Source organism: Ochotona princeps, chromosome 15 (assembly GCF_030435755.1).
Source record: "Ochotona princeps isolate mOchPri1 chromosome 15, mOchPri1.hap1, whole genome shotgun sequence".
Lineage (NCBI taxonomy): Eukaryota > Metazoa > Chordata > Mammalia > Lagomorpha > Ochotonidae > Ochotona > Ochotona princeps.
The window spans coordinates 52981973-53000991 of record NC_080846.1 but is presented as its reverse complement, the minus strand read 5'-3'; the positions used below and the strand labels follow the sequence as shown (position 1 = coordinate 53000991).

At 49.8% G+C, this 19019-nt stretch overlaps 1 protein-coding gene across 2 annotated transcripts in view; it reads left to right on the top strand.

The window, feature by feature from the left end:
• The window catches only part of DIP2B (disco interacting protein 2 homolog B), a 206762-nt gene extending 188120 nt beyond the window's left edge, over positions 1–18642 (top strand). For both annotated transcript variants that reach the window (XM_058673818.1, XM_004598967.2), the window contains exons 27-38: positions 1285–1406; positions 2693–2804; positions 5517–5626; positions 6096–6226; positions 8839–9007; positions 9708–9878; positions 10474–10535; positions 11853–11910; positions 13099–13173; positions 14073–14250; positions 15790–15913; positions 18146–18642. In XM_058673818.1, coding sequence (XP_058529801.1) covers positions 1285–1406; positions 2693–2804; positions 5517–5626; positions 6096–6226; positions 8839–9007; positions 9708–9878; positions 10474–10535; positions 11853–11910; positions 13099–13173; positions 14073–14250; positions 15790–15913; positions 18146–18398 — 1565 coding nt within the window. In that variant the 3' untranslated portion in view covers positions 18399–18642. The remainder of the gene's footprint in view (positions 1–1284; positions 1407–2692; positions 2805–5516; positions 5627–6095; positions 6227–8838; positions 9008–9707; positions 9879–10473; positions 10536–11852; positions 11911–13098; positions 13174–14072; positions 14251–15789; positions 15914–18145) is intronic.
• The last annotated feature ends 377 nt before the right edge of the window (positions 18643–19019 follow it).

Genomic DNA, 19019 nt, shown 5'->3' with positions numbered 1-19019 from the left:
TCATTTACTACTTTTTTTACCAGCCACTCATATACCCAGCCTTATGTGGTGGTTCCTCCCCCGACTTAATTTTATTGTCTTTTTGTGTGTGTGCCTTTTCATTTGCATGGGCACTAAGATGTGTCTGGTGTAGTGTCTAAGAGTGTCTGGTGTAGGGAGCCCCTCCCCCCCACACACGTGTCTTCATCTGTCAGTGAATGACGCGATAGGGGACCAGAGCACTTCTGAGGAGGCCCCTCGCCTGCGGGGTGTGGCACACCAAGCCAGGCACCCAGGCTGGAGTGAGGTCTTCCGGCAGTGGTTTATGGATATTTTCTGAAAGCTCAGTTGTTCCTCATCTCTCCTTTTCCCAGTTAAATATCCGTAACTTTTTTGTTTTTGAAGGTTTATTTCTTTTTATTGGAAATACAGATTTACAAAGAAAAGTAGAGACAGAGAGAGAGATCTGTCCACTGGTTCACTCCCCAAGTGGCCACAAGGCCAGAGCTGAGCTAATCTGAAGCAAGGAACCAGCAACTTTCTCTCTGTGTGCCATGTGGGTGCAGGGTTAAGGCTTTGGGCCGTCCTCGACTGCTTTCCCAGGCCACAGCAGGGAGCTGGATGGGAAGTGGAGCAGCCAAGGCACAAACTGACACCTAAATGGTTGCTGGCACTTACAGGTAGAGGATTAGTCGGTTGAGCCATCATGTTGGCCCCAGCATCTATAACTTTTCTACTTACTTCTCCTACAAAATAAATAAAAAGGCCAATCACATTGGCTCACTGGTTAAAAATTCTCACCTACCAAGCGCCAGGATCCGATATGGTGCCGTGTCCACTTCCCATCCAGCTCCCTGCCTGAGGCCTGGGAAAGCAGTCAAGGATGGCCAAAGCCTTGGGACCCTGCACCTGTGTAGGGGACCCAGAAGAGGCTCCTGGCCCCTAGCTTTGGATCAGCGCAGCTCCAACCATTGCGGCCCATGGGGAGTGAACCAGTCTATGGAAGACCTTTCTCTGATTCTTCTCTCTGTAAATATGATATGCCTTTCCAATAAAAATAAATACATCTTTAAAAAAATCAAATAGAACTACTAATAACTTCTTCAGATATGTCTTAAGGGTTGACTTATTGTTTCCTTTCTCCTCATTCATTTTTGTCATTCCTGTTTTTAGAGTTGTTGGGTGTATTCTCCTTGTTCCTCGCTGCCCGCTGTGAAATCATGCCCCGTGTCTCCATCTGGCACAGGATATAGTAAGCTGGTCAAGGCAGGTCCTAGGCAGTGACGAGGCTCTTGTGTCTTGCAGGCATCGAGTTGATCGCTGCGTTCTACGGCTGCCTGTATGCGGGGTGTATACCCGTGACCGTGCGGCCGCCTCACGCTCAGAACCTGGCCGCCACCTTGCCCACGGTCCGCATGATCGTTGATGTGAGTACCAGCTAGGTCTTGTCATCATCTCAGAACACCTGCAGAGCCTGGCTCATTTCCCAGTCTGCTTTCCTGAAAGTTATGTGCCTTTCCTTACTTGGCTCGGTGTATCTGAGATCACCCCGTGAGGGTGTTCTGGGAACGTGGTTAGTGGTGAGATACAAACATGCATGCCTCCTTCATGAACACTAAGGGGGTGAAACCTGAGGAAAAGCCCCATAAAGCTGGGCTCCCCACTGCTTAGAATGTTCATATAAATCTGATTTTTCTTTTTCCATACACTGAATAAATTGATTTTTTAATGCCAGACTCCTGACTTTCTGCAATGTCAGACCACTTCTGGAGGGCTGGTTTTGTAAATTCACTTGGCATAGCATTAAATGGGAGGCGAATCCTACTCTGAGATCAGACGAGATCGGGCGCGTTCAGGGTGGTTTGGCCGTAGATGCAAATCCTACTCTGAAGATGATAGAAATTTTTCTATCACATGAGAGTAAAAGGAGGAAAGGTAAGCTTGTATTCTGCAATACCCTAATCGTCCTTTAAAGTGAAGGCCAGTCACGTCCAGTGGACTGATAGTCACAGAATTGCAATTTGTGCGACCTTAGTCTGTCAGGGCTGCCGCTGTGTCAGCAACTCGAGCCTGTAGCATAAGAGCATGCTTACCATAAATAAGTGTGTTACAGGGTTTAATTCAGCAGAATGCCATTTTCCTATTCTTCACAGTGGGCCAGAGTAACCTGTCTTGATACGCTTTCTTGAGTGTGCCCTGTGAGTGCGGTTTGTATGGCAAGTAGGTCACTTTCATTGCCAAGTGCCGCTGGCCAGGACAGAGACTCTGGGAGAGCTGTCTGCGTGAGTGTGGCTCATGATCCGTGGGCGCCCTCCAGCTTGCACACCTCCCTGGGCACTGACTCTTCCACACACAATTTTCTGACTTCTCTCATTGCCCCAGCACACAGGATCCATGTTACAGTCTTGGGATGTGGCACCCAGACTGAGATGACAACTGAGAAATGTTTGAGAATCACTGCTGGAAACGATAACTTGGGTTGTCAACAAGTCCGTTGTTCTGAGACAACGACATATCGCACAGTTCCAGGAGAGATGCAGGCACGAAGCATGCACCTCCTTGCCCTGCGTGTGCTTGTTGGCCCGTGGGGTGTGGTGGCGGCCGGCACTGCTCAGTGTGTGGGTCGTGGCAGTGGCTGTTCTTAGCAGCTGCAGCTGGTGGTGCCCGTCAGGACCGAGCCTCTGACACACTGAGCCCCCCACTTCTTCTCCAGGTCAGCAAAGCAGCCTGTATTCTCACCACTCAGACCCTGCTGAGGCTGCTGCGGTCCCGAGAGGCGGCGGCGGCTGTGGATGTGAAAACGTGGCCCACCATCCTCGACACAGGTAAGACGGGACCACTGCGGCTGCTCAGGGAGCAGGAGCGCTCCCTGCCCGAGACCGCCCGGCTTCTCAAGCAGGAGTGTACACCATCTAGTGTGTCACTGCACGTTCCATGTGCCTAGACAGAAGGAAGCACACCTGAAATCCTGTCACCTGCTACCAGAGACCCCCATCAAGTGCACTGAAGGCTCTCTCAGCGTGGTGTATCGCTGCATTTCTTGGCACCATTGAAAGGGATTAGTGGGCCTCAGAGTGGTAGCCGAGTAGCTAAAGTCCTCGCCTTGCATGCGCCAGGATCCCTTATGGACACCGATTCTAATCCAAGTGGCCCCACTTCCCACCCAGCTCCCTGCCTGTGGCCTGGGAAAGCAGTCGAGGACAGCCCAAAACCTTGGGACCCTGCACCCACGTGGGAGACCTGGAAGAAGCTCCTGGCTTCAGATCACCTCAGCTCCAACTGTTATAGCCACTTGGGGAGTGGATCAGCAGACAGAAGATGTTCTCCTCTGTCTCTCCTCCTCTCTGTTAATTTGACTTTCTGATAAAAATAAATTTATCTAGAAAGGAAGAAAGAAAGAAGGGAGGGATGTGACTGTGCAGGAAGAATCATATGAAATTTTTTTAATTATTTTTTTAATGCGGTGCAGAGTCCCAAGGCTTTGGGCCATCCTCGACTGCCTTCCCTTATGGAATCCTGGCAGATGCAAGGCGAGGACTTTAGCCACTAGGCCACCACACTGGGCCCTGGATCATACAAAATATTATCTGTTCCTTCACTTCTACATGTGATGTAGTTGAAACAAAATTGTACTGAGATCATAAGTTCTGGGTTTTTGTCTGAGCTCCATTATTTATTGTGAGCATGTCCCTGATTGAAATGATTCTTTCCTAAAATACTGCTTACCCCTATCTGATTCACAGGTTTACCAAGATCAAATGCAAGATAATACAGGCATGCTTTAAAAAAATCTCAAAACACTGAGTGTTAGCTAGTATTCATGTTGGAAGGGTAGGGGCGTGGATAGGGTAAGACGACTACTCGGAGACTCAGTGGTAGAACAGTGGAGGTGTTAGACTCAGCCCTGTAGGGCGTTAATCCTAACATCTGCTAGTTTCTGAGTATTACTTACTAACCCGGGCAAAACTGTAAGGTAGGAGTTATAAAGATGAAATTACGTAAAGCAGGGTAGCACGTGAGCAGAACAACAACATCCTGGAAAAGCAAAGAGAACAGTGGCATCCAGTGTTACTGAGCCCTCGTGACATGCTGCCCGTTTAGCACGGACTGCTTAGCATGTTCTTTGCAACAAACCTCTGAGATGCTGTTTTTCAATGTGTTTACATTTTAATCTAAATTTTTTAAGGTGCTTGTTATTCTCTTCTATTTTAAAGACACAATGACTGAGATAAATGGAGGCTGGGAAATATCCCATCTTCTGCTTCATTCCCAAGTGCCTGCAATAGCTCATCTGAGCAAGGCTGGAGCCACACGCCAAGGACTCAGTCAAGGTCTTACGCATGGGTGGCAGGGGCCCAAGCCCTGAGCTCCCTCGCAGGGTATCAAAGCAGGAAGCTGAGTCGGAAGCAGAGTGCCAGGGCTGGACCTGATGGCCCTGTGATGCAGATGCCAGCCCTCGCGGCCGCTTGCGGAGTGAACCATCGGACGGAAGATCTTCCTCTCTGTCTCTCCTCCTCTCTGTATATCTGACTTCCCAATAAAAATAAATAAATCTTTTTTTTTTAAAGCTACAACTAATATTCATACACCAGCAATGTACTTCCTACCATGTTAGATTACCCCTTAGTAAAATTGTATTTATTAAAGAAATTTATGTGATGTAAATTTGCTTGCTTGTATGAGGTTACTTCCAGCAAGCATTGGGGCTGGGGGGTCGGGGTGTACCATTGTGGCATAGCTGGTGTAACGACTACTTGCAGTGCTGCCATCCTATATTTCTGTCAGTTTGAGTCCAGGTACGTGGCCCCTGCCATCCATGTGGGAAACTCGGATGGAGTTCCTAGCGGCTGAACTCTGCCTGGGCTAGCCCTGGCTACTGTGGCCGTTTGAGAAATGAACCAGGGGCTGGTCTGATGGCTCAGCTGGCTAATCCTCTACCTCCAGCACTGGCATCCCATATGGGCACTGGTTCATGTCCCGGCTGCTCCACTTGCCATCCAGTTCCCTGCTTGTGGCCTGGGAAAGCAGCGAAAGATGGCGCAAAGTCTTGGGACCCTGATCCCATGTGGGAGACCTAGAGGAGACTCCTGGCTCCTGGCTTCAGATTGGCTCAGCTCTGGCTATTGTGCCCACTTTGGAGTGAACCAGTAGATGCAAAATCTTTCTCTCAGTTTCTCCTTTCTGTAAGTTTGCCTTCCCAATGAAAATATATAAATCTTTTAGAAAAAGAAGAGTGAGAGACAAGTGAGCCAGCACTTTCTCTTTTATCTTTTTTAGTTTGTGGGAAAATGAATTTAAAAATAAGCATATATTATTGTAAAAAAAAAAATAGAGTCTATGAGTACTGTTTCCATTGTACACATTTCCCATGACCTTTGTGAGTACCCTGTGTTGACCAATGACATCCTCAGCGAGTGTGAGCTGCTTGTTAGGTGCTCGGAAGCTAGCCCCGCCCATCAGCCTGCCCAGAAAGCCTGCCGAGGAGCAGTGTGTTCACGTCCCAGCCTGTCTGTTGATGTGTCTGTTTGTCATTGCAGATGATTTACCCAGGAAGAAGCTGCCTCAGCTCTATAAGCCCCCCACCCCCGAGATGTTGGCCTATCTTGACTTCAGTGTTTCCACCACTGGCATGCTTACAGGAGTGAAGGTAAAGTGGTCCACGAGTGTGCACTCGTTGCACGTTGGGAAAACACCAGGCCTGCGGAAAACAGAGCTGGCTGTGACCCCAAGGCCTGCAGTTGCGGGGGCCACGCGCTTGACCAGAAACCAACAGGCAGAGGATCAAGGGTCCCTGCTATATTTAAACACAACCATGACCTCTTCTGTAATAACTTACGCCAAGGAATTTGTATGAAATTTATCTGAACCTTGCATAAAAGCCAGCAGACAAGAGTAAAAGTTAAAATCAATACAAAACCATAGATTTTATGACAAAGTCATAAAATTCTGTGGGAACTAATGAACAGAATGTTACATTAATTTAGACCTAGATGCAGTAGAAGCCATGCCTCGTTTTGAGGTGTCTGGGGAGTGGGAGCTTCTCCAAGCTGTCCTTGGTGACCTCTCCCTGCCTGTGGGACATCCGCGCCATGCTGTGCTGTGTGCTTGTTTTCCAGATGTCCCACTCCGCAGTCAACGCTCTGTGCAGAGCCATCAAGCTCCAGTGTGAGTTGTATTCTTCTCGGCAGATCGCCATTTGCCTTGACCCTTACTGTGGACTTGGCTTTGCACTCTGGTGTCTCTGCAGGTAGGGGTGGACAAGCCAGAGAAAACAGAATGTGTGGGGATGCTCTGGGGCCATAACCATCATATCTTTTTCTTTACTCCTTGAGTCTGGTAACGTTTTAATGCAATGCCGATGCCTGAGAATTTACGTACCTAGTTATCTCAGATGTCTGTGTGGTTCTGTCCGTGTTCTCGTTTCTTCTCTTCTGTTACTAGTTTTACACTTGGTTATGGAGTGGCAGTGATCCTGTAACCCACTGTCCACTCCATCCTGTAATCCTTGGTATGGAATCACAGCCAAGAAGAAGGACACCTGGAGGAAATATGTCCTGCTTTGGCAGCCAAGGGCATACCCCCAAGGCTTGGCAGGAAAGAACACAGTGGGTGAAAGGCGCGTGTTGGGGTGTGGGAAGCAGTACATTTGCCTCGGCCAGGTTGCCCCTTGCAGAAGGACAGGCCCTCCTCTCTGCACCAGGAGAGCTTTTACTCACTCCTGCATTTTGTCCTCCTTCATGAGCGTTTGAGGTGCCTCACAGTTCCTCAGCGTATCCTTCATTGTTAGGCTAGCAGTGTTCACCAAAAACCCAAACTAGAAACTAGGGCATTATCTCTAGCTCTGGGTCTTTCTCTCCCACAGTGGCTGCAGTGGCTGTACAAAGGACGAACATTGGCACAGAGGGTTATGCCGCCAATTGTGACATGATTATCCCATATGAGCACAGGTTCAGAGTCTTGGCTACTCTACTTCCAGTCCATCTCCTTGCTAATGCGCCTGGGAAGACCATGGAAAATGGCCTAAGTGCTTGCCCTAATTCCAGCCACATGGGAGGCCCAGATGGAATTGCGTGGCCTAATCCCAGCCATTACAGCCACTGAATCAGTAGATGGGAGATTCTATGTAACTCTTTCAAACAAATAAATAAAAAAATTTTAAAGACTCATTTACTTTTTATTGGAAAGTCAGATAGTACAGAGAGGAGGAAAGACAGAGAAGATCATCTTCCGTCTGACGATTCACTCCCCAGGTGGCCGCAATAGCCTGAGCTGAGCCGATCTGAAGCCAGGAGCCAGGAGCTACTTCCGGGTCTCCCTTATAGGTTGAAGGGTCCCAAGGCTTTGGGCCATCCTGACTGCTTTCCCAGGCCACAAGCAGGGAGCTGGGTGGGAAGCGGGGCCGCCAGGAATAGAACCGGCGCCCATATGGGATCCTGGTGCATGCAAGGCACGAATTTTAGCCAGTAGGCTACTGCACGTTGGGGCCCTAAATAAATAAATTTTTTTGAAAGATTTATTTATTTTATTACAAAGTCAGATATACAGAGAGAAGGAGAGACAGAGAGGAAGATCTTCCGTCTGATGATTCACTCCCCAAGTGGCTGCAACGACCGGTGCTGCGCCGGTCCAAAGCCGGGAACCAGGAACCTCTTCCAGGTCTCCCACATGGGTGCAGGGTCCCAGAGCTTTGGGCCGTCCTCAACTGCTTTCCCAGGCCACAAGCAGGGAGCTGGATGGGAAGTGGAGCAGCCGGGATTAGAACCGGCGCCCATATGGGATCCTTGTGCGTTCAAGGTGTGGACTTTAGCTGCTAGGCCACGCCGCCAGGCCCAATAAATAAATATTTTAAAAAATAAAAATTATCTGCAGACTAGACAGGATGCAAAGACACTATTGCTGTAGTTCCCATGCCCATTCTTTTTCCTTGCTGGCCCACTCTTCCCAAAGCAGTGCCCGTGTGTGTGGGGGGGGGGGTGGTCAGTGATTTGGCCAGTGAGCTATACTTTGTCTTGTGCAGTGCTGGCAACGTATATGGGTGTCAGTTCAAGTCCTAGCTGCTCAACTTCCAGTCCAGCTCCCTGATACTGTGCCTGGGAAAGTGCTGGAACATGGCCAAGGTGCTTTGGCTCCTGAACCCCTGTCAGAGTCCTGGAGGAAGCTCCTGACTTTGGCCTGGCCAGCCCACACCATTGCAGCTGTTTGGAAAGTGAGCTAGTGAATAGAAAAGCTCTCTGCCTCTCCCTGTCAGAGATGCTGTTTTTTAAATAAATAAATTGATCTCTAAAATAAAGTAGTAATAATAATAACAGTACTACAACTGCCTTTTGGATAACGCCTAAGATCCCTTCGTATTGGGGTTTACTTCCCACCCTCCTGGCCTGCCTCACCCTCGCTCAGCCATGCGCCCTGCGCTCCGAGTACTGGTTTTGACAGCATTGCGCACTCCGTACTTCTCAGCCTTTGTGTATGCATCTCCTGGCTGGAGCCGCATCCCACCATCCCTGCTCCCGCCCATCACTGTCCATTCCCCCCTCATTGTCCACACCCCAGCCCAAGTGTCGCCTACTCAGTGAAGCACTGTCACCCCCAGCCTGGCTTTCCCAGCTTGAATGAATTGCTCTTTATTCTGTGGTCTCAATGTCCTTTATTCACATCTCGGTTACCACACTCACTGCAGCCTGCTTTATTTTATAATACCCATGCCTTGTAGTTTGCATAGAAACACAGCTGGTTCTTAGACCCTCCACCTGTTGTGACCTTAACACTGTCCTTCAGGCTTAGTTGCTGTTTGTGGAACTGATGCTGTTCTGGTGACTAGGATGAACCATTAATATCCACTCTTGCCTTTCTTTGTTGCAGCGTCTATTCAGGCCACCAGTCCATCTTAATTCCTCCCATGGAGTTAGAAAACAACCTGTTTCTCTGGCTTGCTACCGTCAACCAATACAAAATAAGGGATACTTTCTGCTCCTATTCGGTCATGGAGCTCTGCACTAAGGGGCTTGGAAACCAAGTGGAGGTGCTAAAGGTGAGAAGCAGCTGCTACCACAGGTATTAAGGCATTTGAAAGAACTGGGTCAGGGCTAGTAACCGCAGAGTCGGGGGTACCATCAGGGCAGTGGGTGTTCTACAACTTCAGGAGGAGTAGCTCTCCCACCATTCTAATGCAGTGCTCTTTCAGAATTTAGTATGACTGCAGAAGGTCAGGAGTGACATTAATAGAAAGAAGGAAGCTGTGGCTTCCAATATAGGTTTTCCCCAGTAGAATTTGAAACTTCAGAATAGTAGTAATTGGAGCCTGCCTCCAAGATCAGAATAGCCTGTGTCCGTAGAAGTCGTGTGTATGGCAGCATGTGAAACTGGCTGAGTACACTCACTGTTCTTTAACAGAGAAGTAGCCCCTTACGAATGGAAAAAGGAAGATAAGAGGCCTAGAGTTCTAAGTTTGTTTTCACCTCAGTCCCATTTAATAGGGAGAAATCTAAGGTACAGAAAAACATCAGCATTTACCTTTGAAGAGCCTGAGGTTTTATATGAAAGAGAAAGGATAGAGACAGTGAGCAGGTGACCAGCAGGTACTGGTTTCAGTGTCATGCTTCTCATGCTCTCCTGAGAGCAACCTTTCTCTGTGTAGCCAAGGTGGTCTTCCTGACCACAGAGAGCAGAGAGCCTTCCTGTTCAGTTCCTTGGTCTGCTAACCTCAGCCTGTGCACGTGGGTGTCTTGCAGACGAGGGGGATCAATCTGTCATGCATCCGCACCTGTGTGGTGGTGGCAGAGGAGCGGCCCCGCATCGCGCTCCAGCAGTCCTTCTCCAAGCTGTTCAAGGACATTGGGCTGTCCCCGCGGGCCGTCAGCACCACCTTCGGATCGAGAGTCAACGTGGCCATATGCTTACAGGTGATGGTCCTGAGGTCCTGTTAGCTCACTCATGGGGAGAGCAGAATGCTCGGGAACACAGGCGCGGAAGGCAGACCTTGGGCCTTTGTTTTTGACATGTCTGTAAAGAGAAGAAACGGGCACTCTGCTTGACAGGGCTGCCCGGGCTCACTGGCTGCTGGGTCAGAGCGATTGGCACCCTGCCAGCAGCTAGGACCAGGTCAGTGTTAACCCGCAGGTTGTCGTCTTATCGTCCCTGAGGGTGAATCAAGAACATGTGGGAGTCTTATTCAGATTTTCTCTCTAACCTTCTGTTTCTCTGTCTTTTTTAATTTGTTTTTACCCCCAACAAAATACAAATAAGCCTATATTCCCTTCTCTGGCCGGATCCCAACTTTGCCATGTTATTCTTGGCAGGCAAATAACCAAAGAGGGATTAGAAGTGAGTCTGACTTTATGTAGCTTGGAGGGGGTGCTCTCCTGTCATTGACAGCTACCGCGCCTTGCTTAGTGGAGGAAAAGTGAGCTTTCAGAACACAGCTTAACTCTTTTCATGAATACAGCTAAGCTCTCTGTTGATTTTAAATGAACGATGCATTCATTTCTTTTTCTTTAGGGTACCTCAGGGCCCGATCCAACTACTGTATACGTGGATCTGAAATCACTGAGACACGACAGGTATGGTTCACTGTGCTCACCCCTGTGGGGTCCCCTTACAGAGCACAATTTAAACCATCAGCATTTTCCCTGCTTCCTTTTAGGATTTTGTCTCCCAGGAAGCAAATAGGGAAAAGGGAAGGAATTCCTTTTAATTGTGAACAGTTGATAAGGTGTGTGTTTATAACAAAGTTCTAATGCTCACAGTTGCTATACATTTTTTTTTTAGAATTTTTTTTTTCAAGTTGCAGCAAAAAACTTTTATTTCCATTTGTTCCACTTGTTTGAGAGAGCTCCAGGGGCTGTTAACAAGCTGCCTGGTGGCTGGAGATGGTGGTTAGGCACAAACTGGGATACCAGGAGATACATCTCCCTGGCTGCTGGGCTCAGCCACCCCTAGTCATGCTTCAGAGTAAAGATTTATTTATTTTTATTGAAAAGTCAGATATACGAGAGGAGGAGAGACAGAGGAATATCTTCCCTTCGCTGATTTATTCCCCAAGTAGCCGCAATAGCCAGAGCCAAGCCAGGAGCCTGGAACCTCCTCCAGGTCTCCCACGTGGGGGTAGGGTCCCAAGGCTCTGGGCCTTGGTTGCTTTCCCAGGCCATAGGCAGAGAGCTGGATGGGAAGCAGCCAGGACACAAACTGGCGCCAATATGGGGCCACAGCACGTGTAAGGTGAGGACTTCAGCTGCTAGGCCATTGCCCCAGACCCAGCTGTACTGTTTTTTAATATTAAAATCTAGCACTTAGTTTCTGCCTTTGCAAAAGCATTTTGTGACATTTGATACAAATTAAGATGAATAGACTCCTTCCGCTAAGAGCTTACATGTATAAAATGGGACAGGTGCAGTAACCGAGACAGAGTGGAGGTTCTGAAACAGCAGTGTATCTAAGCAGTGTGGGGGAGAGCCTGCCTCCGCCCCCAGGGGCTTGAGGAGGAAACAGACCCCAGTGTAGAGCAGGCTGAATGGGTGGCCTAGGTCCTGAAGCACCACACCCCTCCCTGCGCTGTTTTCCTACTGAAGAGGTTTTGCACGCACACACCACCCCACCCACAGGACATCTGACAAAGTCTAGAAGCATTTTGATTGTACCAACAGAGAGGTTTGTGAGTAGAGCTTGTGGATGTTACCAGATATCCCTGATGCACAGGGTTGCCCCATATGACCAAAGTGGTCTGCTCCAGACCTTGTTAGTGCTGAGTTTGGAGAGCCCTGCTCTAGTGTGGGAAGGATTGGCAGCTGGGAGGTCTCAGGAAGACAGTAGACAACCCCAGCTGGCGTGGTGGGTTCACTATTACAAGGCCTGTAAACAGAAACACTGTTCTCCCACAGGGTCCGTCTGGTGGAGCGGGGCGCCCCCCAGAGTCTGCTGCTCTCAGAATCTGGAAAGGTAATTGGGTCTGTGAGCCCTTGGGAAGGCCAGCCGGCTGGACGCATGGTTCAGTTTAAAGAAACCTGAAGTCAGTTCATATGTTAGAATGCAAAACAAGGCTTAGATGGAATCTGGAAATAAATCAAGTTCTTTAGCTTAGCTGATACTTTCAGATCCATATAGTCCTAGGGAGAATAATACTACATTTGACCTTTTTCAGTTTCCATAGACTTGTTTAAAAATCCAGCTGACATGGCCAGCAACATGCAGTGTTCCTCAATGCAAGGTGTGGCTAGGTGAGCAATACCACGTGACGTCTGCATGCACTGTTCAGCATCCACAGCAGCTTCCCATGCCTTAGCCCACATAGCAACCACACCTGAGAATTCTGAACAGCAGAGAGAAAGCAGGGAATCCTGCCGAAACTGCCCAGTGGTGTGTCAGCACCATGGGGACAGCTGCCATTTGAACTCTACGGAGGGCTGAGGTTGATTTCTTGTCCAGGCCAGTCTCCCTGTGCCCCCATTTTAGCATCAGTTGCACCCCAAGACATGACACAATCCCACGCAGTACCTGGTTCAGACTAGAGGGGGCAGTCTCTGCCTTTTATTTCCTCTAGAAAAGATGTTGGGTTTCTGAACCCAGGCCGTCATCTTGGGGCTTTCCAAGGAGCTTCACTCGTTAGAAATCGAGCTTGAAGGGCAGAGCGGGGTGGCCAGAAAGCTCCTCCTCCTCTTTGGGCCCTGAGCTTCCTCTCTCCCGGAATTGGGTTCTTGCTTTTTCCTCCTGAGGAGGATCCCAGGCGGGTGCTAAACCCCTCTATCCTAGGGAATACCAGCTGAGGTCAGGAATGCAGCTTTTCCAGCTGTGCCTCCGACAGCCATTTCTGTTGGTGATTTCTTCAGTGATTTCTCAGGAAAGATCACAAATAAGGGAAGTGGTATGTTTGAGTTGTATGAAGACTTACTGATACCGTCCTGGTCTACAGGGGTTTGTCCTTTAAATGGGCGATAAGCTGCTTTCCTGTTTTACTTTCGAGCATGGGTCTTATTAGGCAGCTAGTCTCGCGAGCAGGCACAGGTGTCTTGGCTGTCCCCTCGGCATAGCCGTGCTGCGTCGCTCCTGCACCCCCAGCAGCTGACCCTGCATTTCCTGTAGGCCAGTGGATTTTACTAAGCCTGACAATTTTTGTGTTTGCATCCATAGATTTTACCTGGAGTGAAAGTGGTTATCGTTAATCCAGAGACCAAAGGCCCCGTTGGAGACTCTCACCTGGGAGAGGTGTGTACACTTCTCACGTCTGCTCTGCAGAGTCCGCAGGGTGCACACTGTGGAAGCCAACAAAACGCCCAGCTAGCTTTTCCTAACCTGTACACTGAGCTCATCTTTTCCTGCAAGGCCCAAGGCTGAAATGGACAAAGTGAGGGAGACGAGGCTCAAGGGGAGACTGAGGCACACGAAGGAGAACCAGGCCCAGATTCCCTGACTGCCGTGCTCCTAGCCCGAGAGGAAAGGAGCAGCTCCTGCCCGACACGGTGGGACTGCAGAGGGCCGTGTTCATCATCTCCTGATGCTTCATGCCAGTGTGGTCTCCCAGAATGTATCCGCTTTTGTGTGGAGTGTAAATACAGCAGCTGGGTGACCGGGGCTCTACCAGTCACAGCATCCCAGTGTTGGACAAAGTTACTTAACCTCTGGGCCTAGCCTTCCTCATCAGCCAATAGCAGTAGTTCCCGCATCGTCCCCTCAGTGACAGTAAGAGTTAACACTGATCTTACTGCACCTTTGGAGTTCTCGGTAGCAGTCCAACAGCTGCCACTGCTATCTGTGGTATCGCAGGGAGGCATCATGCCACAGTTAGAATCAGCCTGCTCATGACCTTTTGAGGCCTTTGCAGGTCTCTGAGAGCAGGTGAGGAGTAAGCCAGGGAGGCCGTGGAACGCGGCTGTGTGAACGTGAGCTTCATTGGCATGTCATGTATAGCAGAAGTTAGGTACGTGAAATACATCTGTCTTCAGTGCATGGTAAACACCTAGTGAATGCCCACTGCCTTATTATTAGTTTTATTGTTAATACAAAAAAAATGTGATCCAAAAAAAATCAAAGTGCTCTGTCCCAAGAGGGTTGACTTGCCTTAGTTGTACGTTGTGGTGAGACATCTCCCCTCCCTCCTTTTGTAGATCTGGGTGAACAGTCCGCACACGGCCAGTGGCTACTACACCATCTATGACAGCGAAACTCTTCAAGCTGACCATTTCAACACTCGCCTCAGCTTCGGGGACGCCGCCCAGACGCTCTGGGCTCGGACAGGCTACCTGGGCTTTGTCCGCAGGACAGAGCTCACAGCTGCCACCGGAGGTACCGTCCACTGCACCTTCGCACTCTGTGGTGCTGTGTGTGCGTGTGTGTGTGTGTGTGTGTGTGTGTGTGTGTGTGTGTGTGTGTGTGTGTGATGACCACCTTCTGTGGCTCCTGAGCGCACACTGGATGGAGATATGCTATAAATGACACACTGCCCTAGGAAGAGTGTCAAGGAGAGGTGCCCTGGGGCCACCGCCGGTGCAGTCTGAGCCCTGGATTGGAGCAGCCGGCAGGAGTACTGCTGTGCCTGGTGGGGGAGTTACTCCTGGCAGGACGAAGCCCTGGGCCTGGTGGCCCTGCATCCCAGCCCTGCACAGGTTCCTCGGACAGGCGTTGCAGCTTTTTTTTTTTTTTTTTTTGCCTCCTATGCACCGTTTCAGCACAGGAGCAGCTCTGCTCCCTGAGGAACTGTCCCTGCTAAAGCTTGCCTGGCCCCTCCAGGTCTCACGCTGGAAACAAGCCTGCTTTGGGGCAGGGTTCTGGTGTGGGGGTCCCTGCGGCTGCCCCCTGCCCCACTGACTGTCACAGGCTCGCTGCCGTCTGCTTTCAGCCTTTCTCTTTAGTGCCATTAGCAGCCATTTAGAAATTCCCCACAGGAAATGTGCCATGCATTTAGGTACTGGTGCAAATAACCCCCTGGGTTCGAAAGACCTGAACTGGACCGGGCTGCTCCTCAGCTCCCACATCTGCCCTGTGCTGGCCAGCACCCTCCATTCTCCACATTCAGGGGTGGGGAGGAACCCAAGGTGAGACAGTAGAGATAAGGGCGCCCTTCCTGCCTCGTGCCTTGGGCAGCCGTTGGCCGTGTGACCTTGAGTGATCTAACCTTTGTTGCCTGCGGGGTCCCGGGAGGGTCTGTGTTGGCTGCCTCGTGCTGGGGCGTGAGGCGTGTGGGTGCCTGCGCTGATTGCGGCTGCTGTTTCAGAATGTTGATCCTGTGGTGGCAGCCTCTGCCAGACCTCCTTATCCTTCTCTCTTGGATTGTTCCTATCACATCTGGTTAGATTTTCCAGAAAACTAAACAAAATCATTTCCTGTGTCCTGCCTGGGTCACGGGCCTGTCCCCACCTCCGAGAAACCCGCTTCTTACAGCTGACTTCTCTGTGAACTCCCAGAGCCAGTGACTCCGCGTATCTCTCCCTCGCAGCAGCATCAGGCTGACTCCTGGTTCCACCCGGCCCAGCCTGGCATCAGCTTTTCCTCAAGCTTTCCCTGAACCTCAGGCTGGGCTGGGGGTGTGCTCTGCCCCTCTCCTCAACATCTGCACGTTCTCCTCTGCAGCTAACCTGCTGGGTTCCAGTGCCCCACGAAGCCGACAGGAGCTTCCGAGCAGGCCGTGTGTTGTGTCCCTTTGTGTCACAGCATCGCACACAGTTCCCGGCACTGAGAGTGCGGAGCCTGTATGCTGAGTCCTTCTCCCACACAGCTCTGCCTCCCGGAGGGGAGCTCCCAGTGCTCCAGGCCCTGAGGAGTGTGTCTCAGGGACAGGCAGCCCCCGCTGGCTTCTGAAACACCTTTCTGTGCACTTTCTGTCAGAGCGGCATGACGCCCTGTATGTGGTGGGAGCACTGGATGAGACGCTGGAGCTGCGGGGCCTGAGGTACCACCCCATCGACATCGAGACGTCCGTGTCGCGGGTCCACAGGAGCATCGCTGAGTGGTAATCTGCACACTGCCGACCCGCGTCCCTGGTCCAGCACACAGGAGGGGGGGAATGCAGAGATTGTGGCCTCTTGTGGCCACCAAGGCCTGTTCGCAGGAGCCGGCTGAAGCCACACATGCCCTGGAGCTCGGTGGCTTTTTTTGTTTGTTTGGTTTTGTGTGTGTGTGTGTGTGTGTTTTCTTTTTTTTCCCCACCGTATGATCCCTAATGGATCATCTGTCCAGAAGGCAGTGTACACTGGGGGAAAGAATTGTGACTTTGAGATCAGAAATCCCAGTGGAAGACAGCCTTCCCACAATACTTCCTCATCCTGAATCCCCCTTGTATCCCTCCTGAGTCCCAGAAGGCTCCCTGGAGTCTGTGCTTTGTAAGCTGTGAGAGGTGGGCTCATGCAGAACAGCGTCTTCCCTCGTCAACTTGCCCTCGCGTTGCAGGAATGATCAACTAAATGTCCCTCAATTAAAACCTTAGATTTTAAGAATTTATTTTAATTGGAAAGGCAGATCAGATTTAAGGAGAGAAGGAGAGACAGAAAAATCTTCCATCTGCTGGTTCACTCACCAAATGTTTGCACTGGCTGGAGCCAGTAGCTTCTTCTGGGTCTCCCACATGGGTGCAGAATCCCAAAGCAGGGTCCTCCACTGCTTTCCCAGGCCACAAGCAGGAAGCTGGGTGGGAAGTGGAGCAGCTGGTGCACAAACTGGCACCCATATGGGATCCCGGCGCTTGCAAGGCAAAGATTTAGCCACTGAGCCATTGCGCTGAGCCCAAATTTTACCTGTTGAAATTATCTCTCCTTCTCTCAAAGATTACTTCCTCTGAAAGGTAGAGTGACGGGGGAAAGAGAGATCTACTATCATTGGGTCACCCTCAAATGCCTACAGCAATTTGGAGGCCAGAACTCCTCTGACTCTCCCTCTCACATAGGTGCTAGGGTCAAGTGCTTGAGTGTGGCTGTCCCAAGCAGTGGCTGGAGCTACTAGACCACAACACCTTCCCCAGTGTTTTCAATGCATATTCAAGTTAGTGAATTTGTCCTCAGGCTGAAGAACCTCAGTTCTTGCAAATGGATGCTCATGCTTTCCAGGTACTTCTTTGTCTGAACATGTTCTTGGTTGGAACCCCCAGCTGTCATCCCCTAGACCTGAGCAATACTGGCCAAGCTCAGAACCTTGTTAGACAGCTAGACTCTGGACACCAGGAAGCATCTGAGAGGGGCTGCCTAGCTGGGAGAGACAGTGCAGAGAATCTGATTTCTGACATTCTACTTTTAATGCAGCCAAATATTTTGCACAGTATTCTTTGACTATTATAATGTTTTTTAAAGTAGCTGAACATTACACAACACAAATGAAGTCCTATCTTGCAGTCCAGTAACCCTTCTCAGTGTGAGTGACTGGCTGGTGATGCTTCTCATACAGTGAGACACTTGTGTGGGCGTTAATAGCTTATCTGATATCATCTTTCCTTGCAGTTGTATTTGTGATTATCCTAATCTCCATTTCTGATCCAACCCCTGCCGATGCATGTGGGTAGGCAGTGGATGGTGGCCGGGATACTGGAACCCCTGCACCCATGTGGGAGACCTGGATGGAGTTCCTGGTTTGCAGGCTTTTGGGAGTGAACTGGCAGATGAAAGATTCTCATTCATTCATTCTCTCTCTCTGTCTCTCTCTCTGTCTCCCCTCCCTCCCTCCCTCTCTCTCCCTCTCCCCTCATGCTCAACCTTGCAAATAAAAATATAGAAAACAAGCAAATAAAAAATAAAACAAGTCCTCTTTTTTTCTTAATCTTAAGAATTAAAAAGAAAAAAAAAAGAAAGAAAATAATTAATGGAAAGGTCATCAAAATAATGGCTGTTTTTGAGCTTCCCAAGCCACTCTGGGTAGCTTGGGTCTTGGGAAACCCGCCAGGAACCAGTGCTCACTGATTGTCTAGAGTCATATGGGCATCCACTTTATTCAAACTCTCCTCTGAGCTTCTCTGTCCCCCAGACCCCCAGAACTTTGCAAGCCACGTGTCCTCAGTTCAAGTGAGCCACTAGCAATTTCCTGTCCCACTTCAAACTAACAGGTTTCCTGGCTCAGCTCGTCAGGAATGGTTCCAGGGGCAAGGTTATCCTCAGCAGAGTGTGATGGGGCCCCACTCAGAAGGCAGTTTGTGGACAGCTGTGTAAGGGATGACGGGCAAATGGAACAGCCTGCTAACGGAGTGTCGTTCCCATTTCAGTGCTGTGTTCACGTGGACCAACTTGCTTGTGGTGGTCGTGGAACTGTGCGGCTCTGAACATGAAGCCCTAGACCTGGTTCCCTTGGTGACCAACGTGGTCCTGGAAGAGCATTACCTCATCGTGGGCGTTGTGGTTGTGGTGGACCCAGGCGTCATCCCCATCAATTCCAGAGGAGAGAAGCAGAGGATGCACCTCCGGGACAGCTTCCTGGCTGACCAGTTAGACCCCATCTACGTGGCTTATAACATGTGAGAGCTGGCCCAAGGCTGCACGAAGACCCAAGACCAGGGCTGGGAGCCAGCTTCTGCCTGAGGAGACGGAGCCTGAGATGGTTGCGTTGTCTCCTCCGTCTCCTCCGTGGGACTCCCCCGTCACACAGCACACAGGAAAGGGGATTTGTGTAGTGGCAAATGAGAAGAACGCAGTCTCTTAGATGGGCGCTCTGACGTAGCGTGAGCAGCACGTGACTAAAGCAGTTACATGCATGTGGCATTTTCTGCATCTGTTGTACATACTTGTTTGTATTTTATCTAATGCCATTTTAGAATTTTCTTAAGGGATTTTATTGAATTCACATGAAAGGGGTAATGTGAGTTACAGTTCCCGCTCTGTACTGTATTTTGCCATTTTACTGTAGCTAGACATCCTGCGGGTTTTGTTAACCTGAAACTACGCCGCTTTCTTTCAGTCAAATCGTAGGCAAATCAGATAACCCACTGAATATGAGAATGACTTTATATATATAATTCTTGGCTGCAAAACATTCTGACCAGTATTTTCAACATGTAAATAAGAATATCATAATTCAGCTAAAGAATTGACTTGTAGAATTACAATAACCAAAGTAGAAACATTTCTGCTTTGAGAGAATTT